Here is an 11,194-nt window from a genome sequence, read left to right as displayed (position 1 = left end):
ATCAACAAATAACAATGGCTATAAGTGATTATCTTACTTGTTCATTAGTTTCTAAATTGTATATATTGACTATAACTTCTGTAATCATTATATTTATGTGCTTTAAACTATTAATTTAGAAAGCTAAAATAGGACATATTATTTATTTATTTATTTATTTATTCTTTTTTTGAGACGGACTCTCGCTCTGTCACACATGCTGGAGTGCAGTGGCACAATCTCGGCTCACTGCAACCTCCACCTGCCAGGTTCAAGTGATTCTCCTGCCTCAGCCTTCCAAATAACTAAGATTACAGATGTGTACCACCATGCTGGCTAAATTTTGTATTTTTAGTAGAGATGAGGTTTTGCCATGTTGGCCAGGCTGGTCTCAAACTCCTGACCTCAAGTGATCCATCTTCCTCGGCTTCCCAAAGTGCTGGGATGTGCTAGGCTAGGACATACTACTTTTAAATAACCACAATTCATCACTCAGTTATCATCCATCTGTTGTTTCCTCAACATCTCTGGGAAACAGTATTAGAAGTTAGAGGTTAGTTTGAATTGCCTGAAAGAAATCAGGGAGACTTGGGTAGTTTGTGAAATCTTTTGTTCAAAGTGTGTTAGAGCCTGTAGAATCATCCCTGCTCCCCTATGGAATAGACACGCCCTTTCATATGCACATGTGTATTTATTTGATTCATTCTCCTCTATCTCTTTCACTGAGATGCAGGTGACTGACTAAATGCCAATGTTCCTATTCTTTGAGTTCCTCAGTTCTGGGCTCCAGTTTAACAATTTGCTTTCTGTTTTGATTGATATTACCTTGTAAACATGTTACTGGTGTTAATCAAATTACAGTTTATCTTCCATTACCTACAGCCTTATCTTCATGACCTGAAGGTACGTTCTATCTCTAGAAACTTGGGAACCTTCCTCCTTTATCTGAGCAGTTTCTTCATAATCCATTTGTTTAATTTGCCCATATTTGGCAGGTAGATGAGAGGAATGCTGAAGTCTCTCTATGTAGCTGTCCACCTGGTTGAAAACTTCTTCTGTTACCTCTATATTGGTGTGAATATAACATTTTCTTTCAGTCCTTGTTTACTTTGTTTTTGCTTTTAGAGACAGGGCCTCACTCTGATGCCCAGGCTGGAGTACAGTGGTGCAATCATGGTTCACTGCAGCCTCGATCTCCTGGGCTCAAGCGATCCTCCTGTCTCAGCCTCCCAAGAAGCTAGTAGCTGGGACTACAGGCATGTACCATCAGGCCTGGCTAAAATTTAAATTTTTTTTGTAGGGATAGAGTCTCATTATGTTACCTAGGATGTCTCAAACTCCTGGCCTCAAGCAGTTACCCTGCTTGGCTTCCTAAAATGCTGGGATTACAGGCAGAGAGCCACAGCATTCAAGTCCTTTAAGTCCTTTAAATGGTTAAACCAATGAAATCCTTTTGGTAGTCTTTTGGAAGAAAAGCATTGTTTTAAGCCTGAAGTAAAGTTGTTTGCTTTTATTATTAGAAAATGTGGAGCTCATACTGAAAACAATCAATAACCAGCACAGCATTGAGAGTCAAGACAACGACCAGCCCGACTATGACAGTGTGGCTTCAGACGAAGACACGGACTTGGAAACCACTGCAAGCAAAGCAAACCGGCAGAAGGTGAGAGGCCGTGTGTCCCACGGAAGGGCAAGCACGCATCAGCTGAGGGCTATCCCTGCCAAAGCTGCTGTGCAGTGAGGTTGGGTTGCTGTTAGCTCAGGCCAAGCAAAGGTGAAACAAGGTTAAATGGTTTTAAAATAGGGGTCCTTGTCCCTGCATCACAGCCCTGCTGCAGCTGAGACTTTATAAAACTTGTGAGGAGTGATTGGTGTTATATTCTTTCCGCAAGTGTTTACTGAGTAACTTCTCTGGATATTACTCTCCTGAATGAGGCTCGACCCTTTCCTGTGAGGATCTCACTGCTTAGGAGAGAGAGAACTGCAGGAGGAGGCACAAAGTGATGTGTGTCATATGAAGCACACACAGGCTAAGGGAGTGAGCATAGAGAGAACCTATGGCTGGGAGCATCAGGGAGGACTGTGTCATGGGACGGCCCTTAAGATGTGCCTCAGGGGATGCTTGGGATTGGGGCATGTGGAGGAAGCAGAAAGAAAGTGAAACCAGGGCATCTAAGGGGAGGCTGGTCATGCATAGGGACAGCCTAAAAAGGATGGGACTCGAAGCTGCAGCAAGAAGGGTATGACGCTAGACGGAAGAGCATGGGCCTTGTGGGCAGTGCAGAGCCCAGGATGCCATGTCTGGGGAGGACTATTCTGGTGAGTTAGAGAATGGAGGCAGAGATCCAAACAGGAGCTGATGCAGACCACCCCAGGACCCAGGCTAGGATGGTACAGGTGGGAGAGACCTTGGCACCAGAGTGTGAGCCGGCAAGAGGGTGGCAGGGCCCCAGGCTGTGAGCCGGCGAGAGGGTGGCAGGGCCCCAGGCTGTGCACCCTCTGCTGATCCCCAAGACTCACCCACAGATGGGGCTTGGCAATCATTTGAGAATGGATGAATAGGAAAGCAGAATAGAAAAGCCTTGGCAATAAGTCAGAAGGTTGAAATGGGGAGACAGACTTATAGAAGATGTGTTCGGAGTTCTCCGGCCCACATGACTGTGAGAAAGATGGCGCCATTAGCAGATGCAGGGGATACTTCTGCCCAGACTTCTCGGAAGCCACCTGGCTTACTAAGTGAGAGCCGAGGTCATTCCAGGACCCTCTGTGACCAGGCCCTCTGTCAACTGCCTGGCCTCCTGCCTGCTCCATCCCACACACCTGCTCCCTCTAGCTGAGCTCCACTGTAGGCTGGAATGTTCTTCCTCTGGATCCATGTGACTGATCTCCTCACTTCCCGGGGCTCTGCTCACCTCTCACCCACTCACAGGCTTACCCCAGCTCCCTGCTTAACATGCAGTCCCCTGCCCTGCTCTGCCTTATCTTTTCCCACAGCACTCATCACTGTCAATCATACACTGTATATACTTACATTTATTTTTTTCCTCTGTCATGCTGTTGGGATATAAACACCATGGAAGCAGGAATCTTTGTCTCTTTTCCAATATATCCCAAGCACCTAGAACACTATCTAATATTCAGTGAAAATGTTGAAATGAATGAATTAATGAAAGAATTGATAAAAACGAAACATGAGTGAACGAGACAAAGGCTTACAAGACAGGACAGACCTCCTTAGACGTCATTGTCAGCACAGATGTGTAGCCCCACTGCCTATTCCATTAGAAAATACTGACTTTCCAATTTTTTAAATAGGATAGTGACTCTCAGAGGCCTTGATTTGGTTTGACAACTTTGCAATTCAGCTGGCTTGGTCAGAATTTGAAATTCTTGAGCTGTTAGACTTTAATGTTCTCGTCGTCTCAGATTGTGAACGTTTTCCCCAATTTATTTTTAGAGCCTAGATTCAGATTTATCAGATGGACCAGTCACTGTACAGGAATTTATGGAGGTCAAAAACGCTCTAGTGGCTTCTGAGGCCAAGATACAGCAGCTAATGAAGGTGAATAACAACTTGAGTGACGAGCTGAGAATTATGCAGAAAAAGGTAACATGTTAATAAATGCCAGGATGGTTGACGCTTTAATCCCATAGTACAAGGAAGAATCCCAGGCACTGTGATGTGGTCCGAGGGAAGAAAAACAGTTATCATAACAGCCTATTACAAATCTTTTGGGCCAAGTTGTCTTTTTGAAGCAGGATGTATTTGGATATTTGAAATGAAATATATCTAGAATAAGTTCCCCAGATAGGAGAAACCTAACATTCTATTTAAGCATTTGTGCCCATTAGAATAACCCTTGCACTATTCTGTGCTTCCTGGAAACCTGGATGGCACTCCATGGATGTGATTCTTTTCATTGCTAGGGAAGAAGGATCACACCATGGAGACAGAGCCAATGAGAGCGCTGGGCAGGGGCTTGTGTTTATCAGCATTCAAACCCTGCCCCCACCCTGGCAGCCCTATCCCACATCCCCACCTCATTTTTCACCAGTTTTTACTACTAACTTGTATTATCCCCAGAGCCTACAGCAGGGCCTGCTACAGAGTAGGTTCTCAAAAAATAAGAAAAAACATTTCATTTGTACTGGCAGGAGCTACACACTGGTATGAAACTATCTCACTTGCTCAGTATTTTTTCATTTATTATCTTTCAAGAGAATCAGAACTGTATGAATATATTAATCCCTAAAAGGAGTATAGCTGATGGTAGCAAGGAATACCTTTAGTAGGAGAGGGATTGTGTATGCAACTCTTTATGAGAAGGCTAAGGAAGGGAATTCAAAAAATTCCAAATTTTGCCCATGACTTTGTGGGTATCATTCCCATCATTCAGTTCTAAAATGAGATTTTGACACCTTCCTTAACTAGAAACAAAATGAAATATATAATCTAGCCGGGCGCGGTGGCTCACGCCTGTAATCCCAGCACTTTGGGAGGCCGAGGCGGGTGGATCACAAGGTCAAGAGATCGAGACCATCCTGGTCAACATAGTGAAACCCCGGCTCTACTAAAAATACAAAACATCAGCTGGGCATGGTGGCACGTGCCTGTAATCCCAGCTACTCAGGAGGCTGAGGCAGGAGAATTGCCTGAACCCAGGAGGNATCCTGGTCAACATGGTGAAACCCCGTCTCTACTAAAAATACAAAAAATTAGCTGGGCATGGTGGCGCGTGCCTGTAATCCCAGCTACTCAGGAGGCCGAGGCAGGAGAATTGCCTGAATCCAGGAGGCGGAGGTTGCGGTGAGCCGAGATCGCGCCGTTGCACTCCAGCCTGGGTAACAAGAGCGAAACTCTGTCTCAAAAAAAAGAAATATATAATCTATATTAGGCTGTCATTTGAGAAGTAAGGTTTTCAAATCATTTTCAAGACCTGAAGACATGGTATACTCCATGTGTGCCTGGCCCCTTTTCAGTGCTGCTTCCTAAAGGAAGGTTGAAGAACTAAAGAGGGTCCCTTGCCCTCTACTTACTAGAGAAGGAAATTGCTTTGCACTTTTGCCTGGGGTTTGGTCTAGGATTCTTTTGATGTTGACGGCTAGAGCATTTTTGAGACTTTTTGAAATAAATGGCTCCAAAGCCTGTAGTAGCAGGGAATGAAGAATGCCTGAAGATTAGTCAGCCTTAAACGAACAGACTTGTTCTATGTCTCCCAGCCCTGTCTAGGGCTGCCGTGCAGCTGTAAACAAGACAGACCAAGAGCCCCTTTGTCATAACATGCAGGACCTGCACTTTCTATGCCTTCTTTGAAATACATTTTATTTAATGAATTATAGTTTGTCCCATTACTTGGACTAGTAATTTTGACCAGGAGACTATTTCTGAAACATGCTGATTTTGCCACTATAAATCAATCTGCAGCACATCACCTTTTAAAATCTAATAATGCTTCTTTCAGCATTTTTGGAAATCACCAGAGAGAGCCTCGTATCTCTGAAAGCAAATGTCTTAAACTTCTTTGAGAAATACAAAGTGAAATTATTTGCCATTGCTTATTGATTATCTCATCAGTTCTTAGAAATGCTTTTGATTTTTGAAACTATTGAATTGTCTGTAACTTTTTATTTTCCCTTATACTCCTTCCAAACAAAAAAGTGTAGCCTGGTTCTTATTAAGATAAACATCATTAAAATTTATCTAAGGACATCTCTCTAAATACAGAGTATCAAAATTTTTAGAAATTGAAACCAGGAACTTGTGCTCATGAGAACACATTCAGACAAAATCCAGGCATGAAAAGTGTTAGGATAAAGTTTCAGATTTCAAGGCCTTAACTAAAAAACTGCCACAGAGGCTTTTTACACAGACAAACGTGATCAGATGCGCCAGTGCCCCATTGAGGGACATGTGTCAGTTACACACCTCAGTCTTTGAACCTTGACCATTTTACTCTAGGCTCTGGGTTCTCTAATGAATAGTTTCGACAGGCACTTCATGCCTGTCTGTATCCTGGAATGTAGAAACGTTCAGGGCTGCTTTGTCACTTTGCAGCTGTTCTTTCTCTGGAAAGGAAATTGCAGACATGAGTTATACCCTGCCAGCCTTTGTTGTATAAAAGCAGTCTATCATTCTGTAATGGATTGCCCTTCAAGGAAACAGAATGAGTGGTCTTTTTCTTTTTCTTTTTTTTTTTTTTTGAGACGGAGTTTCGCTCCTGTTACCCAGGCTGGAGTGCAATGGCGCGATCTCGGCTCACCGCAACCTCCACCTCCTGGGTTCAAGCAATTCTCCTGCCTCAGCCTCCTGAGTAGCTGGGACTACAGGCACGCGCCACCATGCCCAGCTAATTTTTTGTAGCTTTAGTAGAGACGGGGTTTCACCATGTTGACCAGGATGGTCTCGATCTCTTGACCTCGTGATCCACCCGCCTCGGCCTCCCAAAGTGCTGGGATTACAGGCTTGAGCCACCGCGCCCGGCCTGGTCTTTTTCTTAAAGAGGCAGTAAGTCACACTTTAACAGCGGTTTGGCATGATTAATATAAAGTATATGGAATTTGTTTATTTAGCAAAGATGTATTGATTTTATTTCAAAGTTAGGAAAAGTTTTTTTAATATACATCAAGTTGACAAAGGAGCATGATTTGTATCTGATCTTTCACATTTAACAGTTGCTTGGAAAAGATGCTAATTAATGAAGAGGAGCAACTACTATTGGTGTATTTTTCACAGATTGGTGCTTTCTAAATAATTGAAAATAACTCCTAACATTGAATGGGTTTGCTACTGAAAAAGTAATGATCTTCTGATGCAGACAGTTGCTTGTGGACTTAAACCTTGGCACTGGTGGGGAATTTGGTCAGATTTTACAATCTCTGTCAAAGAATAGACAGCTGAACTCATACCACACCCAACTTATAAAATGCCCATGGAAGATGAAGGCGCACCAGAAGGGAAGGACCCTGTGCAGAATGGATGCAGTTAATGGTGTTTAAAATGCCAGACGCCAAAGAGTAACACGATTCCTTGCTGACCCCTTAACTCTAATCCATCCAGCACCATGAAGCAGCCTGCATGTGAGGAATGGAAGGAACATTCAGGGCCTCCAAATGAGTCTCTAAAATGGGGTGGTGTCAGGCAGATTAGCGTGTTCAAAGCTGACACCACCGAGGTCGTGTTTTTTGGGTGACAAAGCCAAAGGAGAGAAAGGCCAAATATTCCAGCCCTGGCCGAAAGATGATCACTCACCAGACGGAAGCAAGCGTGCTGCGTGGAGCATCCATGCGAAGATGTCGATTTCATAGATCAATAGGTTTCCAGTTTTCTTTGTGATATGTTAATATAGCAAACTTACCATGATTTCATTTCTCTCTCTCCCTCTCTCTTTTTTTTTTTTTTTTTTTTTTAACAAAGTGCTGAGTTGTTTGGAATATCAAGAGTATTATGCAATAAAAACTTGTTGATTATAATTTTTCTTGTTGGCTTTTTGGAAAGCAGTAGCCGATCTGATTTTTCGTAAGCTGAACTTCACTGTCTTTCTTGCTTTGCAAAGCAACCCTAGTCATCTTTGTGCTGCTTCCATGGTGTCTGCTGTCATTTTTGGCCTTTGCAAATTGCTAGGGGCTCATTTGAAAAGCAAGTGACCTAAATGATGTTTTAACGATCTCAAGCTCTTGCTTGAAACAGCCGTAGAATAATCCAGAGTACAGCTTGCCTGCAAACATTTCCCAGCCCCACCATGACAAATTTTTAAGTGGTTAGACATTTTGTTTTTAGGAAGTCCAAACCATAACTTTTCTGGATTCAGAAATGAAGCTATTTAATTTGTTTATGTGAGGAAGGGAGTTGACTGTGTTTCACCCAATCCAGAAGAAAGGGCCCTTGTGTGTATTGGCTTTTTACTTTTAGCCCAGCTAGCTGTTACTGTCCTTATTGTTTAAAACTGGTAGTTGTATTCATTTACTTGGTGTTTGCTTTTTCTGTTTGCTATAAAAAAACACAGTCCCACTGCCAAACATTTCTTTCAGCTTCAAACACTCCAGAGTGAAAATTCGAACCTCAGGAAACAGGCCACAACCAATATATATCAGGTGCAAACTGGTTCTGAGTACACAGACACTTCCAACCACTCTTCCTTAAAGAGACGTCCATCTGCCCGGGGCAGTAGGCCCATGTCCATGTACGAGACCGGATCAGGTCAGAAACCGTATCTCCCAATGGGAGAAGCGAGCCGCCCCGAAGAGAGCAGGACGAGACTCCAGCCCTTCCCCACGCACGTAAGTAACACCACTGGCGCTTCCGCTGTTCACTCTGTGCAGCCTGACTACTCTGTTCCCTCTTCTGAACCTACAGGTCCCCATACCTCTGCTTTGCCAAATTGGGCTAAGAGAGGTACCATTGTGTTTGCTGTATTAACATGTCGACGGATGCTTGCGATGTTCCCACAAGCACACAGGGCCAGGGGCTGATGGTTTCCTAACCAAGTTGGGGATTCTGGCTCTTGCCTGAACTGCTCCTTTTTTTCTCCCCCATATCCATGATTATTTCTCAAGCAGCCAGTGTGGGAACTTTTTTTAGTAAAGCTTCCTTCCTTCCCCACTTCCAAAGACAAAAACAAAAATAAATCATAAAGGTCACTCTCAGAAGGAAGTGTCTCCTTCTTGGAGCTAGACAGGTATGTGTTCCTTTAAGGACTGGAGCCTTTAGAATCTCAGATGCCTTTTCAGCTCCTCCTCAAGCAACTGGCCTTGAGTCTGTGGCCCAGGTAGGGTACCCAAGCGAGCCTATAAGGCTCCAGGCCTCCGCAGCCTCTCCACTTGCGCTCAGTGTGCTGCTAGATATGCTTCTGCACCCTGCTCCCCCCCTGTGGTGGGGGAAGTGTGGCTTTGTCATCTCAGAAAAGGAGATGTAATACTCTGCATTAGTCTTAGAAGTGCTGAATTCCAGAGATTGTGTCCTGTAGCAGGGTTCTCACAATCTTATTTTGCTTTGAGATACATATTATGTTGTAAGATTTTCAAATGTATTTCTTCTGGATTACTTTATTATAAAAATACATGTTTTGCCCAAGATGTTACAGATGTTTAAACTTTTTCATGTGATGCTTTTTCAGAGTAATATTTTGTCTTCTTGAGTGTCAAAAGTTATTATTTCTTTAGTCAAATTTTATGAGAGTTTCCAAAAAAATTCTCAAGGTAGATGCAAAGCAAAGACATGGTTTTGTAAATTAAGCCCTAGTTTAATTTTGTCAATTTTCATTGTGGTAAAAATTACAATATTACTTTACTGTAATTGGGAGTCTGTTATCTCAAATTCTTTTCAAGATATTTGGTTTAACATTCTAAGTCAATTGATTTGATATATTTGAGGTAAAGAGAATGCCATTAAACTAAGTTAAAAATCTTTTTTTTTTTTTTTTGAGACCAAGTCTCGCTCTGTCACCCAGGCTGGAGTGCAGTGTGTGATCTTGGCTCACTGCAACCTCTGCCTCCTGGGTTCAAGCAGTTCTCCTGCCTCAGCCTTCTGAGTAGCTGGGACTACAGGCACACACTGCAACACCCAGCTAATTTTTTTGTATTTTGGTAGAGACGGGGTTTTATCATGTTGCCCAGGCTGGTCTCAAACTCCTGGGCTCAGGCAATCTGCCCGCCTCAGCCTCTCAAAGTCCTAGGATTACAGGCGTGAGCTACCGCGCCCAGCCTAAGTTAAGAATCTTATTTTTGTATACCTGAAGACAAAATTTAGGAAAAGCAGCTTTGTTATTTTTCATTGTACTCTTTAATTTTAGAAAAATTTAGAATATAAGGATATCAGGAAGGCTGTATAACTGTACTAAAAATTAGATTGATAGTGTATAGCAACTTAGAATCATTTGTATAGTTTCTCATTTCACAGCAGTCCTGATTCAAAAAGAAATAGGCCTTTCACACTATCCATTACAAAAATTATTGACAAGTTTGACAGATTATGTTAGGTATTAATTATCTTTATTCCCTTACGGAAAAGCGGCCTTTATGAAATTTAGAGTAATTTCCAGGAGGTGTTTCACCAAGAGTTTAAACATCTCTGGGGGCCCTGTCACCAGCGGTCACTGAAATTACAACACTCATGTCATATAGTGTGTGGTGTTCTAGGACTCTTTTACTGAAGGTGCTGAGGTGGTAGGTTTTGGTTTGTTTTGTATTTTCCCAAGTGTGTTTCTCTTTCCCGTTCCAGATCGGGAGGAGTGCGCTTGTGACCTCCTCTTCATCTCTGCCTTCCTTCCCCTCCACACTTTCCTGGTCCAGGGATGAAAGCGCCCGAAGGGTTAAGTACATTCTGAATGGTCTGCTCTCTGGAGGAGGGGCCGTGCTCCTGGGCGCTTTGTGCTTGGGCTCTGGCCCTCCTGTCACTTGTCCTTTGCTAACTGCCCTTCCATCCTGCATGAGGCAGCGCTTCCCTCCTGGATTCTCACAGTGGATCAGGCACACACTTGTGCACACACACACGCTCACCCATTGAGGGGCGCCTCCCTTTCTCTAACCCCGCACTGCTTATGTTCACATCATATTTAACAAAGTTTGCAAATCACCCTACAGCATTTATTCTGATCATACTGTCTTTTTAAAGAACCAGAAAATTAGCTGGCTGCTGGTTAGATATTATAATGGGACAGATCTGTTCAATTTGTTCAGAACTACAGTTGTCAGACTGAAACTGCTATATGTGGACTCACTGAAGTATTAAAATGTTATACCTTTTTTTTTTAAACCTGTAACACATTTTATGTCAGCACCATACTTGACAAACCAAGGTTTACAAGTCCCTGCATCTTGAATCAGAATTGTAATACCTCGTGGCATTGGACCTGTCTAAGCAGCTGTTAGCATAAAGCTGTTCACTTGTATAAGTTGGTTAAACCCCACCTACTGGTATATAATTTACAGTCTCAATAGCAGTGCATGATTTAGGTAAGCCCCTTTTAGAGTAGTCAGTATTTATTAAGTACTTCCTGCATACATAGCCTTTTGGTAAGTCAATGAAAGGGTCCTAAGGACTTAGGTGGCACAGTCCCTGCTCCCAAAGGCACTGTCGTTTAAAAAATAACTTCATGGGCCAGGCGCAATGGCTCATGCCTGTAATCCCAGCACTTTGGGAGGCTGAGGCGGGTGGATCACCTGAGGTTGAGGGTTTGAGACCAACCTGACCAATATGGAGAAACCCTGTCTCTAATAA

The 11,194-nt window shown here is 43.1% G+C and overlaps 1 protein-coding gene across 15 annotated transcripts in view; it reads left to right on the top strand.

Annotated features, from left to right (window-relative positions):
- The window catches only part of GIT2 (GIT ArfGAP 2), a 72,259-nt gene that overhangs the window by 41,304 nt on the left and 19,761 nt on the right, over positions 1 to 11,194 (top strand). For 4 of the 15 annotated variants that reach the window (XM_017541816.2, XM_037743263.1, XM_037743261.1 and 1 more), the window contains 4 exons: positions 1,500 to 1,642; positions 3,437 to 3,586; positions 8,008 to 8,256; positions 10,196 to 10,285. In XM_017541816.2, the coding sequence (XP_017397305.1) occupies positions 1,500 to 1,642; positions 3,437 to 3,586; positions 8,008 to 8,256; positions 10,196 to 10,285 (632 nt within the window). Of the gene's footprint in view, positions 1 to 1,499; positions 1,643 to 3,436; positions 3,587 to 6,651; positions 7,450 to 8,007; positions 8,257 to 10,195; positions 10,286 to 11,194 lie in introns of those variants that run through there. The other 11 variants (XM_017541824.2, XM_037743265.1, XM_037743268.1 and 8 more) reach the window with 7 other exon arrangements.

Source organism: Cebus imitator, unplaced genomic scaffold (genome assembly GCF_001604975.1).
Source record: "Cebus imitator isolate Cc_AM_T3 unplaced genomic scaffold, Cebus_imitator-1.0 Scaffold8, whole genome shotgun sequence".
NCBI classification, from domain to species: domain Eukaryota; kingdom Metazoa; phylum Chordata; class Mammalia; order Primates; family Cebidae; genus Cebus; species Cebus imitator.
The sequence above is the reverse complement of the archived record's forward strand: the minus strand, read 5'-3'. Positions and strand labels throughout refer to the sequence as shown.